Source organism: Pleurodeles waltl, chromosome 4_2 (genome assembly GCF_031143425.1).
Source record: "Pleurodeles waltl isolate 20211129_DDA chromosome 4_2, aPleWal1.hap1.20221129, whole genome shotgun sequence".
NCBI classification, from domain to species: Eukaryota; Metazoa; Chordata; class Amphibia; order Caudata; family Salamandridae; genus Pleurodeles; species Pleurodeles waltl.
This window is the reverse complement of record NC_090443.1, coordinates 124,407,293-124,429,865: the sequence shown is the minus strand read 5'-3', so window position 1 is coordinate 124,429,865 and position 22,573 is coordinate 124,407,293. Positions and strand designations below refer to the sequence as shown.

At 49.3% G+C, this 22,573-nt stretch overlaps 1 protein-coding gene across 1 annotated transcript in view; it reads right to left on the bottom strand.

Moving 5' to 3' along the window:
* Window positions 1–19,673, bottom strand: part of LOC138292367 (uridylate-specific endoribonuclease C-like) — a 105,772-nt gene extending 86,099 nt beyond the window's left edge. Inside the window, exons 1-2 of the mRNA XM_069230929.1 lie at window positions 19,574–19,673; window positions 13,120–13,297 (exon numbers count right to left, since the gene is read on the bottom strand). Coding sequence (XP_069087030.1) covers window positions 13,120–13,297; window positions 19,574–19,643 — 248 coding nt within the window. The 5' untranslated portion in view covers window positions 19,644–19,673. The remainder of the gene's footprint in view (window positions 1–13,119; window positions 13,298–19,573) is intronic.
* Between the last annotated feature and the right edge of the window lie 2,900 nt (window positions 19,674–22,573).

The window sequence follows — 22,573 nt, the reverse complement described above, 5'->3', positions numbered from 1 at the left end:
GAACATGGGAAAGAAATCTAGGAATTCACGTCCGACCTGTACTACCAGGTGATTTCATAAAACAAAAAAAGTCTTGATCATTAGTTTGGAACTCATCATTTTCATGATTATGTTTTATTTGTGGCTTTAGTTAAGTTAGTTTAGTTTTAGGTAAGTTAGTTTTAGTTAACTTATTTTTCTGTGAACTGAAGGCTAGTCTAGATTGTCCCTGTTTACATCTATGCAGGGCTCCACAAATTATCAGTACACCTGTCACACATTTTGTAGAAAGATTGGGTAAATATTGTGCCATGCCAAAGCAAACTGTGCAGAATGGTATACAAGCAAATTAATTTATATAGCACTTTCTATGGCTATATTATCTAGTTGTCATGATATCTTGCATAATCAAATATTGATATGAACCAGGACCACATGCCGTTGAGTGAGTATGAACCGTGAATATCGACACCAGAATATTGATGGGACACAATATCAAGGACGAAACATCAAAAAAACATATTGACAAGTAAGTCTAGATTTTCTATACCTAACTCCACAAATATGTTGCTACTCTTTACACATTTGTTCAAGGTACATAGATGAGGAGTTAGGGATAATAAATCTATGCTTCCCTATATGCACTTACCTTTTGATATTTTGTCCTTCAATATTCTGTACTCAATATTCTTGTGCCATGATATTCTGGGGGTTGATAGTCAGTAGTACAATACTTTGAGTGCATATTGGGAGAGAGGTTGCTGGTGCATCACAGACACTAAAACGCATAGGGGGTCATTCCAACCTCGGCGGTAAAAGGCGCTTACCGCCGGTCAGAAGACCGCCATAACTCCACCGCGGTCGCGGTAAACCGCTGCGGTCATTCTGATCCGCAACTGGCAAACCGCCAAAAACCCGACATCCACAAAAGTCCGCCACACCAACGGCCAGCGAAAAACTGGCGATGACCAAACCTCCACCGTCACGCCAACAGAAATACGCCCATGCCATTCCGACCCATGAATCCACGCGGCGGTCTTTCAACCGCGGTATTCCATTGGCGGTACACACCGCCGCGGTCAAAATACACATACCTTTACAAAACACTACCACATTGGACAATTTGAAATACACACACCTGAGACACATACACACAACACTCCCACACACCCAATACACTATAAAACACACACCCACATCACCCACAAACCCCTACGACCACAAATCAGAGACGAAGCCCAGAGAGAGACAGCACAGAATAGAGAACAGCATCACACAGAGGCACACTACACCATCACCCACACAATATCCACGCACAAAACACCACACACCACTACACTCACCACACTCATCAACACATACACCACCCCACACCTCATTCACACCACCCCATGGCACCCCAAAGACACCCCAGGTTTTCAGACGCTGAACTCAGGGTCATGGTGGAGGAAATAGTTCGGGTAGAGCCCCAGCTCTTCGGGACACAGGTGCAGCACACCAGCATTGCCAGGAAGATGGAGCTATGGCAAAGAATAGTGGACAGGGTCAACGCTGTGGGACAGCATCCACGAAATTGGGATGACATCAGGAAGCAGTGGAACGATCTACGGGGGAAGGTGCGTTCCATGGTATCAAGGCACAACATCGCGGTGCAGAAGACTGGCGGCGGACCCCCACCTACTCCCCCAGAATTTACAGCATGGGAGGAGCAATTCTTGAACATCCTGCATCCTGAGGGCCTCGCTGGAGTAGCTGGAGGAATGGACTCTGGTAAGTTCCATCTTCACTACTTCATCCCCCCCACCCCACCTGCATGCCAACTCATACCCCCACCCTCACCCCTACCCCCATCACACCTACTCCTTGCAAATGTCTCACCATCACAACCCACCCATCCCAACACCTAGCCCTGCATGCGTCCACAAAGCATGGACACCCATCACCAAAGCATGCCCACTGCACATACCCATCTCCCCCACAAGCCACCGTCACAACAGCCCCCACAAGGGAATGCCAGCACTGGGGTACACGGGCACCCACCCATTGCACAATATGGCACACACAGAAGCAATAATCATACTCTTATACCCCTGCAGGACCCAAACGCCACCACACCGCCCAGGAGGGTCCAGAAATGTCCATCCCACCCCCAGAAGAGGCCCACAGTGATGACAGCAGCTCTGTCTCCCTGGACCCAGATGACCAGCCCGGCCCATCGGGGACCTCGGGACAGTCGGTTCCCCTCACACAGCCACAGGCCACAGCAGACCTACCCCCCTCTGGGAACACCAGCACAGCTCCCACCCAGCGGGCCCATGCCTCTGTCTCCAGGACACGTCAATCAGCGGTGTGTCCACCACTACAGGGCACCCAGGATAACCCACCACCCCAACAACAACAGGGACCTGGGGGCAGTGGTAGTGGGCACACGATCCAGGGGACAGAGGCACAGGAACACAGGGGAACTGGGAGGGCTGCTGTGCGACAGAGGGGGGACAGGCCCAGGGAACCCACTCTCCACGAGGCCCTCTCCTCCATCATGGGAGCATACCACCACTCCCAGGAGACGATGGCGACGGTACTGGCCAGGTTCCAGGAGATCCAGGTACTGCAGGAGGAACAGTATATGGGGTTCAGGGAAGAACTCCGAAACATTACTTCCGCAATGGGGACCATCGTCGTGGCTCTCAACCAGATTGTCACCACATTGCGGGACCATGTGGCACCACAAAGGGCCCCTGTCATTAGCATGGACCAAGAACAGGCTACCACCTCCGCCGGCGCTAGTGGACAGGAGGCCCCCACACAAGAACAACAGGCCACCAGAACCCCACCCCCTGCAGAAGGAGAACCACCCCGCAAGCGGGCCTGAGATCTAGGAAGAAGACAGAGTAGGATGCCAAGACCCCCGCCAGGAAAGGATACCCCCTGATGTCATCCCACTGTCCCACATTGTCACCCTGTCCAACCTTAAGTTGCCCCTGTTCCATCCTTCCACAGGCATATGGACAATGCACCTGTGAGACTGAAAATCTGGACTCTGCCATGGACATTCCTCCACCATCACCCATCCCCGATTTTCAACCATGTCCCTAAATTGAGCACTTTAATAAAAACACTTATTGCACAAAAATAATCCGGAGTCTGCCTGTATTTTGAACAAATGTATTAGACATAAACGTGCCAAAATGTCTAGTTACATTGTGATGACAACATACCACTGTCACACAGCTGTAGTCCATGGGCAAACAAAGCAGAGGTCACGGAGTGGGGCCCACATCTCTGAAATTGGAAGGGAAAGTCACAACTCAGTTAACATACACTGGGGGGAAACTCAGACAGTAGAGAGGCAGGAGACTGTAAGTAAATGTAAAATGCCGATGTTGATTCTTACCTGTGTGTCATTGAAAATACTGCTGTATCACTGTGACCCTGTTGTCTGTGTCGTCCTCGTCGTCTTCCTCCCCTTCACTCTCCACAGGCTCCACAGCTGCCACAACACCACCATCTGGACCATTCTCCTGCAGGAAAGGCACCTGGCGGCGCAAAGCCAGGTTGTGAAGCATACAGCAGGCCACGATGATCTGGCACCACTTCTTTGGTGAGTACATTAGGGACCCACCTGTCATATGCAGGCACCTAAACCTGGCCTTCAGGAGGGCGAAGGTCCGCTCAATCACCCTCCTAGTCCGCCCATGGGCCTCATTGTAGCGTTCCTCTGCCCTGGTCCTGGGATTCCTCACTGGGGTCAGTAGCCATGACAGGTTGGGGTAACCAGAGTCACCAATTAGCCACACACGGTGTCTCTGTAGTTGTTCCATCACATAAGGGATGCTGCTATTTCGCATGATGTAGGCATCATGCACTGACCCAGGGAACTTGGCATTTACATGGGAGATGTACTGGTCAGCCAAACACACCACCTGCACATTCATCGAATGATAACTTTTTCTGTTCCTGTACACCTGTTCACTCCTGCTGGGGGGTACCAAAGCCACATGTGTCCCATCAATGGCACCAATGATGTTGGGAATATGTCTAAGGGCATAGAAATCAGCCTTCACTGTAGCCAAATCGCCCATCTCAGGGAAAACAATGTAGCTCCGCATGTATTTCATGAGGGCAGACAACACTCTGGACAACACCTTTGAAAACATAGGCTGAGACATCCCTGATGACATTGCCACTGTTGTTTGAAATGACCCACTTGCCAAAAAATGGAGTACTGACAGAACCTGCACTAGAGGGGGAATCCCTGTGGGTTGGCGGATGGGTGACATCAGGTCTGGCTTCAGCTGGGCACACAGTTCCTGTATAGTGGCTCGGTCAAGCCTGTATGTCAATATGACATGTCTTTCTTCCATTGTCGACAGGTCCACCAGCGGTCTGTACACGGGAAGATTCCTCCATCTCCTCGCAAGTCCCAGCGGAAGGTGCCTAGGAAGGACAACAGCGAGCACAGATTCAATCAACCCACAGGTACGTTCCCACAGCTTGCACAGTACACGATTCTCTATGCAGTGAATGGCTTGTATGAGTGTCGATGCAAGGCCTAGGCATGTGTGACGCAGTAGAAATTAAGCCATGTGGGCCCTTGAAATGGCGGCTGCCTGACCTGTGAAGTGCGACAATGGGATGTGAGGTCAATGCGCTGGCATGGCACACCGTGGCGGTAGGCGGTCGAAGACCGCGGTGCAAAGTCGCATTGGTTAACATTGAACCCTATGGGTTTCAGGAGCCAATGAGGATGTGCGCCGGCGGTCGCGGTACGCACCGCTGCGGGCGTGACCGCCATTTTCTATCTGCTTAATCACTCGAGACCTGATCATCCACAGGAGAGGACCTATACTGCAAGTGCTGCTGTGACCTCGGTCTGGAAGAGACAATGGCTGCTGCGACTGGGGAAAGGGCCCCTGCCTTCACTTCAGAAGAATTGGAGAAACTCGTGGATGGGGTCCTCCCCCAGTATGCGCTACTCTACGGTCCTTCAGACCAACAGGTAAGTACACTGGGACCATGCTTTGTGGCCAATGCCTGGGTTGAGTGGGGTGAATGAACGATGGTGGGGAGGGGAGCGAATGAGGCATGCATCAAACGACAGATGAGAGCATGTGCCACATGGCAAGGGTGGGGATGGGGGGCCACTCACATCGAGCATGCAGAAAATGATGTTATTCTATTTTCTCCCCCTGTACATGTCACATAGGTCAGCGCCCATCAGAAAATCGACATTTGGCGTGCCATCGCCAAGGACGTCCGGACCCTGGGGGTCCACAACAGACGGGGTACCCACTGGCGCAAGAGGTGGGAGGACATCCGCCGCGGGAGCAGGAAGACCGCAGAGGCTCTGCTGGAGATGGCCTCCCAACGTAGGAGGGGTGCCACTCGTCAATTGACCCCCCTGATGTCCCGGATCCTGGCGGTGGCCTACCCCGATTTGGATGGGCGCGTGAGGACAACACAGCAGACACAAGGGGGTGAGTACAAGCACATTCAGCTATCTTAGCGCGCAGTGGAGGTGTCTGGGTGGGGGAGGAGGGCTGTGGGTATCCCTAGGCCAGGGCGATTTCTGTAGGCTAGGCCCCTCCGTAAGGCATGGCCCTGTGCCCCCGCCCCCCACCTCTGTAGGGTGCCAAGTACAGCGATTCCTGGCCCTGTGTCACCTATGTGTGCAGTTGTCGTCCATAGGCTTGTAGGCCAAGTCCCACTGATTGAGTAGTGTACCCCAAGTGCGCAGCGTAGTGCAGGGGGCTTCTGTGTCTGTCCTCTCCGCCAACTGTGTCGCCAATGCATGCACTCAACATGTCTTTATTTTCCACCCCCCCCTTTTTTGTTGGTCTTCCTGTTCATGTGTGCATTAGCATCATCAGGCGGAGGAGAAGTGGCATCGGAGCACGAGGGAGCTGCATCTCACATGGCCCTGGAGGGCCATGCAACCAACTCGGAGTTCACCAGTGAGTCGGAGGGCGAGGGGAGCTCCACAACGGGGACACGTGGAGACACCAGCGACACAGACACGTCCTCGGAAGGGAGCTCCCTTGTGGTGGCAGCAACATCCGTGCCCACCGCAACAACAGGTACAGCCGCCAACCAGCGCACCAGCTCCGCCCTCCCAGCAGCCCCTCAGCTTTTGCCCCGTGCCCGCTCACACAGGCAGGTGGGCGTCTCCTACGCCCCAGGGACCTCAGGAACTGCCCCAGTTGCCCCTGCTGCCCTCAGTGAGGAGGTCATTGACCTCCTCAGGACACTCATTGTTGGGCAGTCTACCCTTTTGAATGCCATCCAGGGTGTAGAAAGGGAGGTGCACCGGAGCAATGCATACCTGGAGGGCATTCATCCGGGTCAGGCTGCCCATCAACGATCGTTCAACGCTCTGGCCTCAGCACTGACGGCAGCCATTGTCCCTGTCTCCTGCCTCCCTCCTCCAACTTCCTCAACCCAGTCCCACTCCCCTGTTTCTCTGCCTATCCCAGACACACCTACAGACCAGCCTGCACACACCTCAAAACCCAAGAGCAGCTCATCCAGACATAAGCACCACACATCACACAAGCAACAGCCACATGCAGACATGCCAACAGCCACTGCCTCCTCTGTGTCCCCCTCCTCCTCGTCTCCCTCCTCCCTCCCTGTGACGTCTCCACTCACACTTGCATGCACAACATCTTCAGCCACTACGTCCATCACCAGCACACCCACCAGAACACTCCGCACACGTGCAGTCACCACCCCCACTGCCATTTACACGTCCCCTGTGTCCTCTCCCAGTGTGTCTGTCACCCCCTCTTCCAAACCACACAAACGCAGGCAGCCACCCACCCAACAGCCATCCACCTCATGACAGCCTCCAGCACAAGCACCTGCACCCAAAGACACCAGACTTGACTCTCCTACAACCACATCCTCTTCCTCCACTCCCATACCCACTACACCTACCCTTCCCACTGCTCCTAAAAAGTTTTTCCTGTCCAAAATTTACCTCTTTCCATCACCTGACCCACCCCCTCCATCTCGTAAGAGTCCAATCAGCACCTCAGCCACCACAACCCCTGGACCTACAAGGACCATAGTCCAAGGATATTGGAGTCCACCACCTTCAAGGGCAGCTACATCGGCTAGCAGTAAAGGGACAGCCAGCCCACCCCCTGGGAAAAAATCAAAGAAAGGCAAGGCCCGGCGCGAGAGGCCAGAGACGGCAACCTCCAAAGGCACTACCCTGGCACCGTCAGGAAGTGGGGTGCCACCTGGCACATCGACAAAGGGAGGCAAGGGCCACAGAGGAGCAGAGAAGGATGGCAAGGGCAGCACGCCCGACAAGTCCGGCAGCAGGCGAGCTGCCCAGGAGGGCCCCACCAGCCCCAATCCAGGGGTGAAGGAGGACACCCACGGGCCCGGGACACCAGCACAGGAGGGCCCCGCAAGCGAGAAGACAGATGTGCACGAAGGGCCCGGCAGCCACATGTCGGGTGGCAAGTGAACTCCATATAATGGCCGGATCTGGTGCCCTGGAGACACATGTCAAGCACCGCTGAACAGGGCACTGCCGTCTCAAGAACTGCTGAACAGGGCCCTTCAAGTCAAGCACCGCTGAACAGGGCACCGCCGTCTCAAGAACCGCTGAACAGGGCCCTTCAAGTCAAACACCGCTGAACAGGGCACCGCCGTCTCAAGAACCGCTGAACAGGGCCCTTCAAGTCAAGCACCGCTGAACAGGGCACCGCCGTCTCAAGAACCGCTGAACAGGGCCCTTCAAGTCAAGCACCGCTGAACAGGGCACCGCCGTCTCAAGCACCGCTGAACAGGGCCCTTCAAGTTAAGCACCGCTGAACAGGGCACCGCCGTCTCAAGAACCGCTGAACAGGGCCCTTCAAGTCAACCACTGCTGAACAGGGCACCGCCGTCTCAAGAACCGCTAAACAGGGCCCTTCAAGTCAAGCACCGCTGAACAGGGCACCGCCGTCTCAAGAACCGCTGAACAGGGCCCTTCAAGTCAAGCACCGCTGAACAGGGCACCGCCGTCTCAAGAACCGCTGAACAGGGCCCTTCAAGTCAAGAACCGCTGAACAGGGCCCTTCATCTCCAGCACCGCTCTGCTGGGCCCTTCATCTCCAGCACCGCTCCGCTGGGCCCTTCATCTCCAGCACCGCTCCGCTGGGCCCGCCGTCTCTGCACCGCTCCGCTGGGCCCTTCATCTCAAGCACCGCTGGGCCCTTCATCTCCAGCACAGCTCTGCTGGGCCCTTCATCTCCAGCACCGCTCCGCTGGGCCCTTCATCTCCAGCACCGCTCCGCTGGGCCCTTCATCTCCAGCACCGCTCCGCTGGGCCCTTCATCTCCAGCACCGCTCCGCTGGGCCCTTCATCTCCAGCACAGCTCCGCTGGGCCCTTCATCTCAAGCACCGCTCCGCTGGGCCCACCGTCTCTGCACCGCTCCGCTGGGCCCTTCATCTCAAGCACCGCTCTGCTGGGCCCGCCGTCTCTGCACCGCTCCGCTGGGCCCTTCATCTCAAGCAACGCTCCGCTGGGCCCTTCATCTCAAGCACCGCTCCACTGGGCCCGCCGTCTCTGCACCGCTCCGCTGGGCCCTTCATCTCAAGCACCGCTCCGCTGGGCCCGCCATCTCTGCACCGCTCCGCTGGGCCCTTCATCACAAGCACCGCTCCGCTGGGCCCTTCATCTCAAGCACCGCTCCGCTGGGCCCACCGTCTCTGCACCGCTCCGCTGGGCCCTTCATCTCAAGCACCGCTCCGCTGGGCCCTTCATCTCAAGCACCGCTCCGCTGGGCACCGCCGTCTCAAGCCCCGCTGGCCCATTGGCAGAAGGGGCAGGCCCGGATTTGCGTCGGCCAGGGCTGCACGATGCACTCTGGGCACCATGACTCCTCCAGTACCAGTGGAGTCTGTAATCCACTTGAGAGACTGTGGCTTTGCACTCCCCAGGATGTAACAGTGGGCAAACCACCCACTGTAGAGACTTAGGAGACTGTGGCTTTGCACTTCCCAGGATGGCACAGTGGGCAACCCACCCACTGTAGAGACTTGAGAGACTGTGGCTTTGCACTCCCCAGGATGGCACAGTGGGCAAACCACCCACTGTAGAGACTTGAGAGACTGTGGCTTTGCACTCCCCAGGATGGCACAGTGGGCAACCCACCCACTGTAGAGACATGAGAGACTGTGGCTTTGCACTCCCCAGGATTGAACAGTGGCCATGGAGGCCCCTCGTGGATCTGGCGTCGTGGACTCATGTGGCTGAGGTGCACCCCTTTCCTTCCCCCTGAGGTGCCTGTAGTTTTGCTATCTGATGCCCCTGCAGTGTTCTCTCCAATGGATTTGGGTCTCCTGTGTGGGCTTTGCCCATGTGTTTAGGCCCATTGGCCCACGTACAATGGCTGAAACCCAATTTGGACAGGACAATTTACATATGTATATATAGTTATAGATGTTCGAAATAATTTTTTACTTAGACGTACAATATATTTGAATTTCATGATCATTTTATTTTGTCTTTGCATTCTTCCGGGGGGGTTGGGGGTGTCACTCTGAGTTGTTGCTCTGCATTGATGTGTATGTAGTTGTGGGTGAGGGTGAGGGTGGGTGTGTGGCGTATGTGTGTGCCCGTAATTTTTTGCCTCCCCCCTCCCCTGTGTCGTAGGTGCAGTACTCACCGTTGTCTTCTGCGCCGGCGTTCGTGCTCCTGGTAGAGGAGCAGGAAGACAATAGCTGGTAGGATGTGTAGTTCTGGTTCCATGCTGTCCAGATTCGTGGAGTGTGTAGAGGTGAGCGTTTCCGTTCGTAATGTCTGTTTCCGCCGTGTTTTTATCGGTGGGGCCCCGGAAAAGGTGGCGGATTGGTGAGTTGTGATAGGGTGGGCGGTACATTGTCTCCCGCCTGTCTGTTGGCGGTGACCGCCGCGCTGTTTGTTTGTCCCGCCGTGGCGGTCGGAGTGTTAAAGGGGCGGTCTCTGTTGGCGGTTCCCGCCAGGGTCAGAATTCCATTATTTTTACCGCCTGTCTGTTGGCGTTTTGGCCGCCGCTTTAACACCGACCGCCAGGGTTGGAATGACCCCCATAGTCTGTTCACATGTGGTCATGCAGCCTGCATTTATTCTTGCAGTTGCTGTGTAGGGGAGTGGAATGTGTGCTGTCACCATAAAGAAAGTGAGCAGACCCTGTGTTTATCAGCGCCTTGAGACCCTATGGGAGATTAGCTGCACTTTACAAACCTGTGATTGATTGATTGATTTATCAGGGTGCAAATGTTGGGATGGGTGATTCCAAAGGTATTATTTAGCAAGATAATGACAGGGCAAGGTAAATACTAAAAGTATAACTGAGGTCACAGATCAACATTGGACAAAAGAAGGCTATAAGCAGAGACAGACAAGATCAATGTTGATGAGATTAAGGAATGTGCTCATATATGCCAAGAGGTCCCATAGAAGCTTTAGAAAGCCCTAGGATTAACGCCAATAAATTTCTCTTAACAACAGTTATACAGCGATGTCACGGTTTGGGCCTGCTGTAGAGGGACGGATGTACTAAGTGTAAGATGGACCGAATCTGACAAAAACACTGAGACAGGTAAGATTTCAATCAATCTGGACCCAACAACAGAAGCTTTTCCCCTTACCTAATCAGAATGGAGACCAAACCAGAGGTCACACTCTAAATGGACTACAATAGACAGTGGACCGTGATTAAAATGAATCAGAAATCCAGAGTGGAAAGAATAACCAGAATACAGGATACACAAACATTAAGAGCAGGAAACTAGACAATACAGAAGACAGGAGACAGAAACAGAAGACTGACACTGCCCTAGATCAGGGAACAATAGAAATAGCAACAAAACAGAGAGAAAACCAAGACAATGGCTACAAACAGGACTTCAGAAATCATGGACTACAATACTGGGTTAAAGAGCAGGCTTCACCCAACACATATTGAAGCAAGTAATACCATGCAGGAACATGAATAAACATAGGGATTCAGAGCTAGGACACTAGTTTTGAATTTGTGTTGCACTTCATTGTGCATTCACAGACTTTATACATCCTCCTGGAAATCTGTTCCACTCTAGATTTCAGGGTCTACTGATCAACTATTAATGCATTATGGTACTGGCACGCGTGAGAGGTGGAGAGGATCCTCTAGATTAATCTTATTACACTTTGAACTTCATCCTACCGTTTCCATCGTGTTCAAAATTAGTGTTCATGATGAAGGTAGGGTCACAGAAGGTATTCAAGTAGTGCCACCCAGTGGCAGGATCTTGGATCGTGACTGTCTTGACTTTGAGATCACGGATGTGGAAAATATGAATTACTAATCCTTACACTAAATGACTAGTTGCTATTTTAATCAATGTGCCTGCCCCTCTTACCAGATCTACAGTTTTGTTCCACTCTCTCCGATTCTTAGTTTGCTCCTAAATCAAAAGTTGAAAACCTAAACTCACCTTTCTCTAATACAATTTAAGTCTACCACACCACTTTCCTATCTCATTATCTTTTTTTCTCCTATATTTCACTCTGAACTGTGCGACAACTCTAAAGCTGCCTACCTTTAGTTCTGAAATGTACCCTCTCCACTTACCATATCTCAGCGCCCTCTTTAATCTGTTTTAGTTAATTAATGACTGTTTTCATCTATCTATTGTAATGCCTAAACTACTTTCTTTTTTGTATTTCTTCGGTATTCCTTATCTTTTTCCTCTACTTTAGTGTGGTTGTGCCCTCCTTGCCATCAATAATCACCTTACATATTCCTGACATCCTAAGCTATCCTCCCTGCCAATTCTTCTTGCTCCATTTGTGCACACTGACACTGTTAACTACTCACTTCTTGTTATTCTTGCATGGTTTGGGCCTGCCCTTTTATTGTTTACTTCTTGCCTTTAAATTACCATGTGGACAAGGCCCCCCAGTCCTCGGGAAGCTAGGGAAACCCCTTCTTTTTAGACAACATAATCTCCATGTATAACTCTTTGGGCAATGCTCTATTGCGTTATACCTAAAATTGTTATACATAAATCCTGATACATGCATAGGTACATGACCCTTTAACTCAGCCACCAGCGCTAATCTTTCCTCTCCTTCATTTTCTATCCATATTGTGATCCACAAGTTTTTGAACTATCCATTAATTTCTGTGCCAAAGAATTCTATATTTTAGTTTCTATAAATTCTGAGCTGCTATCTATTCTCAAATTAGTTCTTCCTATTTACACCATCGCACTTTTGAAACAGAATTGCTCTTCTTTCATGCACCACACCATATTTCATTGTATTTCATCCTCATCAACAATTTACTGCATCCTTCACACATGCCTGGGCCGTCAGCTCCTCGGAATGTTTATCTAATATTATTTTATTTTCCCCCATTTCTGTGATCGCCAGAACTTACTTGTATTTAAAAAAATATATTTCAACAACTTTTACATCACTAAAACTCTCATTCAAACCCAGGTCTAATGTTCTATCGTTCTTTCATGTCTTGCCATATATTTTCTCAAGCCTCCTCCAGTCAATATTGGATTCTTCAATACCTCTACTTTTCAAGGTTCCTCCTTACTCCCTCTCGCATATCCTTGGCATATTGGACCACCTTGCCTTTTCATATGCAGTTCCAATTTACCTGACTCTTGCTGAGATGTAGTCATGGCTGTGCTCTTCCCAATAAATCCGACATGATCAAGACATTCATGGCTATCCTGTCATCTCCCTCCTTCAGTTTTCCAAACCTGCACTGCCACACACCATTTGTGTATCTTCTAAGGTTCTCTATGTAACAAAGGAATTGATCACCTGAGTTTATCGCCTTGAAAATCGGATTATATCTTATTTATAAACCCTGTATAAATTAATACAATAATACAAAATGAAATCAGTTACACTTTCACACTGCCAAACCCTGACCAACAAAACTGAAGGTCCAGTGGAGAAGGGGGACTTGCACGGGCTGTGAGATAGCCAAGAGATAAAGTATGTCCTCAGAACTTACCAAAATGATACACGTTGTGCTCAGGACACAAATCATTTATATTTATTATATTGTTTTTTAATCGTTTTGATTTTTTGGCAGTGCATGTACACCTTTTGGCTCAAATCATAGTAAAAAAATGACTTCATGGTAACTGACCTTTGATTAGCATAATCCTGTCCTTTGCCAGTGTCAGCGCTGGGCACCTTATGCTGGAGGTTCAGCACTATATCCCCAACATCAGCCTTGTTCACGTCAGCTGAGTAGAGCTCCTCTGAGAGGCTCCTGATCTCAGAGTCGGTCACGGCAAACAGCGACAAAACCCGTTCATCTGAACCTGCAAAAGAAAGAGGGGTAACCAACGAGCATTACGCTTTTGATATACCTTCATGACTTTGCAGTAGGAATCATTATTATCTTTGAAGTCAAATCCACCCAGGAAACCCAAACCAATAAATGGGTGGAGTGGTCCTGTTGATTCCACATCTAAGGTAATCCTGAAGTAACTGCTTCTACTGGATTTCCGTCTTTTTTTAGAAATTCAAGGTGGGGCACATGCGGCAGGTATGAGCTTGATACAATAGTGTGCACTTAATATATAATTACATGATTTTGATCTACATTTCAGTTTATTCATTGGTGAGGGTGGCATGTATCTATAGCAGGGACCTAGGGCCAGATGTATGCAAAAGGCCTTTTGCGAATCGGAAATAGCGATTTTTAAGAAACCGCTATTTCTGATTCGCAAACTGCAATGTATCACATTTGCGATTCGGTAATAGCGATTTCTTAAAAATCACAAATGCTATTACCGAGTCGCAAATTGCGATACCGGCCCCCATTTGCACCTATGGGCCTGTAGGCCCATATTTGCTAATTTTTTGCATTTCCAAAATTGCGAATTCCTAATTTTTGGAAATGCAAAGTCCAGGGTGCTGGGGGCCTTAGGCCCCCTCTGCTGCACCCCAAAATACTTTTTTACAACATGTAAGGTGCACACATGCCAAAAGGGCATGTGTGCTTTATATGTAAATTTTAAAAATGCATTTTAAATGCATTTTTTAAATTTGCACATGGTTACCACCAAGTTCAACTTGGTGGTAAATAGCGATTCCTTAATGCCCAATTCGCATTAAGAAATTGCTTGCTACATGTTCTTTCTTATTTAAAGAGAGTCACAATTTGCGACTCTCTAAAAAGGGTTGCAATTTTAAGGAATCGCTATTTTAGCGATTTCTTAAAATTGCATTCAGAATGCCTTTGATACATTCTGAAATGGCTTTTTGCATTCGCAAACCGGCATTCGCACCGTTTGCGAATGCAAAAAGCTTTGATACATCTGGCCCCTAGTCGATTACAATGCTCATGCACAGTCAGCGTAGGTGAACAATTATGAGATTGTAAGGCATCAGATAAATGTTGAGTAAGGGAGGGGTGAACTTCAGATTTTTCATGCTCCTTAATAGATATCCCTTAGTAAGATATTATGCTGTGACAATCTGAATAGCACTTATTGAGTCAGTGCTATAGCTTTGTGTTGATGGGGACAGTTGAGACTTTCCACATGGTTCTGGTGTCACCTTCGTAGACTGGTGTCTCATTTAGCTTGCGATTATATGTTGCAGGAGATTTGTTCTGATCGTATTTTGATTGCCATGTGGCTGTCTCTTCTTCTGGTGCTTTGAGTGTATGCTTTTGTTATTTAAGGGTAAATCCTGGAGGGCTGCGCAAATTACCCATGCATCTTTTAAGTTGTTGATTAGCCTATTGCCTAGGTGGACACCGTGATATATCTTGGGCTCTTTCATAAACTGTACGAGTGAATGTGATCTGGACTTGGTGTTCTTCAGCTGTTTTGGCGGAACAAAATCGAGAAGCCTTTCCTTTCCATCTTTCTGTCTCGCAGACTTGGAGTTCCAATGTGGCAAGTGATTGGCTTGTAATGTTGTAACTGCTATCGAAGACAGCAAGTTTGTCTTCCTGATATGCTGGAAATGTCCTTGGAACTACTATGTATGTGATACAGCAGGACTTGAAGGGGATTCTGTCTAACAGTGGCAGGCAATGAGGTGTGACCAGTTTTGCAGCCATGCACTTAACGATGTGTTGTCCTGATCTTTTACATGAGTGATGGTTCTAGGAGGTTCAGAGAGGACTCCAGGAAAAGAATGAGGATGGAATGCCCTCCGTTGGGGTAGGACATGAACAGTGTCCGGAGAGTAGCAATTTTGATTTTGCAACATAGGGGTTTCACACCTAGAAAGGCGAACCCAATGGAGGTGCGTTTATTTCGAATGGAGAATTGTCTGGGGTTTAAAATGATGTATTAGGCATTTAAAGTTGCCCTGGCCCCATCATCTGATTTGAAGGCTTGAGCTGTAGAAGCAATGGGAACTGTAACAGGGGCAGCTCCTCCGCTAAGGTGGAGGAGTGTCGCCCCACTGGATTGTGAGGAAAGGAAAAAAAATGATAATAACGCAATGTTATTATCATTTTATTTTTACTGGGAGAAGGGGTTGGGCTGGAGGGAGGGGGCCGAAGGAGGGCTATGTTCACCACAAAGTGTGCACATCTGTTTGACTGTCCGTGTTGGACTGGCCAAACAGACATGCACACTTTGCAAGTTCTCTACCCGGCTGTATTGCACAGCCGAGTGGTTAACATGCCCAGGCTCCCACTCCCAGTCTGAGCGGCGAAGCAGGACACTCAGACCAATCACAATGCTGATGTCATGCTGGTGACAGCAGCGTTGTGATTGGCTGGGAGCCTGTGTGCAGCCGGGAAGAGGTAGGAGGGGAGACAGACGTGTCCCCCCCACAGGTAGGTGGTTTTTTTAATTGTTTTTTTCAATCCTCCCCCTGCCCCCTCCCCCCCTCCTCCCTCAGGCCCTGCTGCCCCGCCACTGAACTCCAAGCAGCTGTAAAAAAGAAATGTTTTAATTTTGGGTTCTATGAAACAAGATACAGTATACATTTTTAATTATTACAGCCATAAAAGCACATATTAAAATCACAATATACAAACACATAAAAGCAATAAAATACTAATGTAATAAAAATAGCTAAAATTATAAATGTAATTCTATTAGGCTACAATTAACAAAATCCAAGCAGTGATTGATACAAAATACAGTGACCCTCTTCATTGGTGGCTACCCATCGCCCATACCTCTCATAAATCCTGGTCTACAGGACAGAACAGTATTGCATAACTAGAAAGAAGGGGAAATAACAGGGACAGCCCCTCAACAGGCGATCCTTTTTCCTAAACCTCTACATGTGCAACAGAAAGAGTGAAACAGCAAAAACAATAACTCATCTAGGGTTGCTTCTCAGGCTCCTAATCACTGCTCTGCAGTCCCTGCACAGCAGAAGAATCCATTTTGTTCTATACCCGTGATAAATTGGACATAAGATTACAACATGCTCGATGGGTTCAATCAACAGGGACATACCAGATCAGACTCCTTGGGAGCACGCAGCCATTTAGCCATAACTGAACAAAGTGGCAAGGTCCCAACTCGAAATTTCATATATAGCGGTTTAGCTGGGGAACGGGAGGCTCAATTTCATCCAGATTACCTTCAATGATGGACTGATCTCTGAACTCTAGAAAGGAGGCAGAGAGGGAACCCACCCTAGCATGGCCCGGAGTCGAACCATTAATGTAGCTCCAATATTTACTCTTCCTCTTTAGCATTTCTTTCTAAACCCAGTGGCTTTCGCAGAGGTAGACCATAGGTTACCACACCCAATCTGGGGCAGGTGGATCTTCAAAACCCCCGGCAGCCCCAATACATCCTCAAGACCCCACCGGTATGGCAGAAGTTCCAGGGTCACCCAAAGCCTACACCAGTACAACATGGGCCCAAGACCTGCTTTGTCAATAAAAGATCTAAGGCCAAAATCAAGCCGTACAGGAATAAACTAAACAAGATACAATATTACTTGCGTCCACAACAAATTATGGCTCCTTAACACCACGTCACCCTTCTACCATTTAAAATCACCAATTGCATTAATTCACCTGGCATTGTAAAGTCTACAATATGATTGGGATTTCAAGATACCTCTCTCTCCTTGATAATAAACATGGAAGAAACACATACTTATACGAATAGCAATAGGCCCCACATCCTCTTGTGAAATTAAGTAAGAGGTATAAGTACATATCCTCACCAAAAATCACGATCAAACAAACATCACTCAACCCTCAACAAGTATCACACAACCCCACAAAATCCCAAGTCCATGCAATAAGTTTAAGATTTCTACTCAGTAGGTGGAGAGAGTGGAACATTTTTTTGAGCGGTCAGTACAGCTGAGATCGGCATTGGGGAATGTAGTTAAACTCACTTGAACAATCCCCTATTCAACATTATATTGCAGAAACGGTATGACAATGTAAAGAGGGTAGATGATAAGGGGGGAATGATGAATGTAGGAGGTCAATAACAATAAAAAATAGCAAATGATGCAACCCATCTCCTTCCCTTACAAAGGAAAACAACACAATTAACATTCCTGGAGAGCTTTTTTGGACAGAATCCTCGTTGTGGGTAGATTCTTCACCTGCTCAGTGTTGGAACCAAACTCCCCTTGGGTAACTGCAGCTTCATTTGGAGTAGATAGATCAGAATTGGAGGATTGTGTACTTGAGGACTGGGCTTCTGAAAAACCCTCCCTAACCAAAGATTGACCAATCACAGGTTTGGTTGGAAACAATCCCTTGTCACAATGAGAATTATCACCATCAAGGTGGTACAGACTCATTGGTACATTTTGATACTCTGTTCAAATTCAACACCTCACATTCTGTGTGATGATACATAACTTGTCGACCTTGGCCACTTTAAATGGTGAAAAAAAACTTACTTCTCCCTTTTTCAACATGCCAGGGAACACAACTTCTGACTAGATCACCAACTCTAATCTAAGTGTCAGTAGTATTGTGTCTGCCATTATAACATGCTTTAGACCTACTCTGGTGATATACTATCTTACACTGCACTTAGCATGAGTTAGTGTCGCATTTGTCAATTACTTTAGTTGGGAAACTGAATTTGAGTCACCAAAGACAAATAGAAGAGGAGGTTTCTCAGCCCTTCAACAAAAGATAAAATTAAATGCCTATGACTAAATTGGGAGTAATCCTATACAATCAAACTCCTTTCCAGATGAATAGAACCAGAGGAATATTCCTAACTACTGCCAAATGAATGCTCTCTTTGAAGTATATATTAGAATATTCAACTTTGCCATTACAGTGGGGATCACATAAAGCTGTCTTCACATGCTTGATGTTGGGCGTTTTAAGGAATACAGTCTAAACTGACGATTGTGAACTGCACACTGTTGTATTTCCACAGTTGTGAACTGCACACAATTGTCAGTAACAAGAAATTTGGGGAATCCCCTCACAGCTAAAAATGTCCATGAGAAAATCTAGGGCTATAGCAGTGGAAACTATATCAGTAAATATCACCTGAAGTAATTTTGAGTGTATTCAACAATGATTAATGCGTATTGCATGTTTGCAGGAAGACCCTTGAAAGGTCCTACAATGTCTAACTCCACTTTCTGCCAAGCTAAAGTGGGCCAGCGAACATTGTGCAAAAGTGGTACGATAGTTTTGCAGGTTTTATATGAAGCTGAGCATGTTTTGCACAGTCAGACCCATCCCTCAGCTGCAATATCCATTTGAGGCCACCAAAAATAATTTCTCAAAAATATTTTAAGAGAAGACATACCCATGTGTCCCCGGTGGCACCAATTTATGAGAATCTCACTTATACTCTCTCAAGAAACATATCTGTTATTATGAAAGACCAAATTCCCTTCTACAATCAATTCAGGAGCGACCTCAGAAAAGGAGTGCAAAGAAACTTTACGATTTTTGGATCGATTCCAGTCTTCACAAATGTACTTCTTAACGAGTGTTAGTTCTGCATTCTTAGCAGTCTCAGAAAACCATTTGCCTTCCTGCGCACTTTACAGAAGCAACCACATACAATTAATCATCAATTAGAGACATACTATGAGAGTTGGTACAACTTAATCTAGATAAAATGTCAGCAGGTTGGTTAGAGTGGTAAATGCTTGTTATCTAAACTATATTACTGAATTTTGGAACATAGTCTTGTCTCGTGTGCAGTGTAGTAAAACTCTCCCGGCGATAGTATTTCAACAAGGGGCTTGCAGTCTGTGTGCAGGGAAAATCTACTTCCCTGTATACAATGTGTTTTTGTAATTTTTGATGGAATCAAAAGTATCCTGTCTCTAATCCCACCCTCCCTCCCCACCCCAATATTTTTTTGGTATTACAGACGGTAGCAAACATACCACCCCAGGTCGCAACGGTTTGCAAAACGGAAAGCTCGGGGCTGCACACATGTTTTTCCTCGGGTACGAGGTCCCATTAGATTTATCTAGAAACAAACAAAAATAATTCTCTAGAGGACAGAACATAGTCAAAAGTCCATGCCGATTCCGTGCTCGGCTTCTACATAGAGACTGCTGGGCAACTCGATGGATGAACAGCGACGGCGACCACCCGCCTGACCTGTCTCACTGGAAGGCTCGCAGGCCAGTAGTACGGACGGTTTATAGCTTACCGGGTTCCTGCAGCGGCGTGCCGTGGATGAAGGCCGGGAGGAGACACAGCAAGAGACCCGTCCACTGCATCTTGAAGCCTGCGCTCGTTGGACAGGGCCGCAGTGGACCCACGGGCACTATATAGCCTCTTTAGTAACATATTAACGTGTAGAACTGAAGTCTGAGATCAGCGCCACCCGCCCAAGCACGGTACACAAGCACATTTATTAATGCGCAGATAAAAGAAGTCAGGGACACCTGCCGCAGGTCGGGGAGACCAGGACCGTGTGCCACCGGCGGGGATTACAGGCGGTGCGTGCAGAAGCACGGCGTGCGCTACCAAAGTATCCTATTACGCCAGCTGTGCTTTCAGTTTTTACCAGTCCAGTGGCCCCAGCAAGTTTGGAGAAGCCGTGTCCTCCTCAGGCTCTGCTTTTGTATCAGCCGTGGCATCAGTCTGCAGCACTCCTGGGAGTAGAAATAAAGAAGGTGGGGAGTTGGGAGGGGTGTTTTCTTTACGCTAAGAAACGTGCCAGGAACTATTGGTTAGACACTCAAGGCCTCATTACGAGGCTGGAGGTCATGAGACCACCAGCGTCAATGGGGCGGTCATAAGACTGCCAGCGTCGCCGTCGCAGTTCTACCGCCGCAGAGCTGGCGATAAGGACCGCCACATTACGAGTTGTGGGGCTTGGCAGTCGCCAAGCCCCCACAACCCCGCATGGCCCGCTGGTGCAGTTGCACCGCCATCGCCGGCAGGGAGCACCTTCAACCCGGCGCCAGGCTTCAGCCTGCCATCCGGATTACAAGGTTGCATACCTCCAGGCTTTCCATGGCGGTGATCCTGCCACAAAAACCCTGGAGGTCACGCACCCGGCGACAGGAATATCCATTCCTATTGCTGGCACACACATACACACATGTCCCCACACATGCACACATCCCCCCCACCCATCCACACACTCACAAACACCCCCCTAACCCATTAACGCACGCATGCATTCATATACACAGCCATTTAGCATATGCATGCATGCATTTAGACACCCCCACTCACTCACATTCAACAACACAGACACCCCCACTCACTCACATTCAACAACACAGACCCCCATACACGCGTACATACACGCACACACACATTCACATTCACTTGCATTCACGCACGCATTCACCACCCCCCTCTGCAGACACACACACACGGCACCCTCCCCCCCTTTCGGACGCCCACTTACCTTCTCCGTCGAGGAGGACGTCTGGGAGAGGATGGGCCCTGGCGGTCTTGCATCGCCAGCACCACCACGCCAGCAGGACTCCACCAATCCGTATTACGGCTTTTAATACGGCGAGCGGAGTCCTGCTGGCATGGTGGTGCTGGCGATGCACCCACCTCTGCACCGTAGATCGCCATCACAAATGCTGGCGACTTTCCACCACAAAGATGGCGGACAGTTGCCAGCACTCGTAGTATGGCGGTCTGCAGACTGTCAGCACTGGTGGTCTGGTGACGGGTTTGGCTTTGGCGGTGAGAGAAATTGACTTCCAAAGTCAAAATGAGGGCCTGAGTGTCATATTAGTAGATGGCAGGAACATCAGACGTGAATTTGGCAGGAAGCTAGATCCTAGTCCAGAAAGCATACTTTTTGTGATCTGGGATAATCCTTTCAGTAGTTTTTGGAGACAGTAAGGGCCTCACTACGAGTGTGGCAGTCCGAGGATCACCACACTCGCGTTAAAGGTTGGACCGCTGCACTCCGGGCGGTCTGACCACCCAAATACAACCCTTGCAGGCAGACCTGCCAGGGGATTGCATCCCCACTGGGATCATTGTTCCTGATGACATGACGGTGGCCAGAGTTGTACTCAGCCAGGGTGGTGCTGAACTCAGTGACACCTGGCTGATTACAACTCCCCTCACTGCCAGCCTTTCCATGGCGTTTTCGCAAACATGGAAAGGCTGGTTGTGAGGGTGTGCTGGGGGCCAGTGGGGGGCCCATGCACTGCCGTTACCCATGGCATGGGCAGTGCAGTGGCCTCTTTGCCCAGTACCCTCGGAATGCACACTGTCTACTTTACAGACAGTGCACATTCCAAAGGTGCTGTTGAGCCCCTTCTCTGCTACGAGATAGCACTGGGCTCCTTTAAGGGAGCCCAGTGCTATCTCATAGCACTTTTTCTGCCAGTCTGATTGGCAGGAAAGCTCTATTGTAATGTTCCTGCCGGGCAGACCAGCCGGAACATTGTATAGGGCAGGGGGTGGTGGCGGCCTCCCTGCAAGTTTGGTGGTCACGCTGTGGAACAGCCAAACTTGTAATGAGGCCAGAAGTCTCAAAAATATCTTTATATTTGGTTGCTTGGTTTGAAGGACTCTCCTTTGAACCCATTTTAGAAAAATAGAGCCTTCTGTTTGGCCTAGGGGGACTTTTTACTCTTGGTCCATCTTGCTCCCGCAGGAGCAGACTCTGATTAGCTGCCTGGAGCACGAGGAAAAATGTTGCAAGCAACCATTGAGGGACTTAGGGCCTCATTATGAGGCTGGGGGTCTCCCGACTGACAGCCTTGCGTTGACGGTTGAAACATCACACTCCACGTGGTCGGACTGCCACATTACAACTCCTGGATCCTGACGGTTAGACGGGCAGTCTGAGTTGCAGTCAGTGCCGCCGGCTTTGAAAGTCAGAGTAGAGGCCCCGGGGACTCATTCCCACAAGGCTGAAAACAATTATATTAAGGGGGGCGTGGCTCCACATTCCTGATCCCAAATGGACCCCAGGGACCCCATCCTCCAGGGCCAAAGGGTATAGGGGAGTGGGGTGCGTGACCTCCCCTACCCTCCCTCAGTCTTAAGAGGCCTGGGGACCCCAGCCTCCAGCGCAGGCTCTCTCTCTGTGTCTCAGGGAGCCCACCTCCGGGACACAGTAGTTTTCCTTGCCTGTGGATTACAAGCATGGAAAGCAAGTGTGCTCAACCTGGCAGGAGTTTAGAAAATGCTCATGCCATGTGGGAGCAGACTTTTGTCT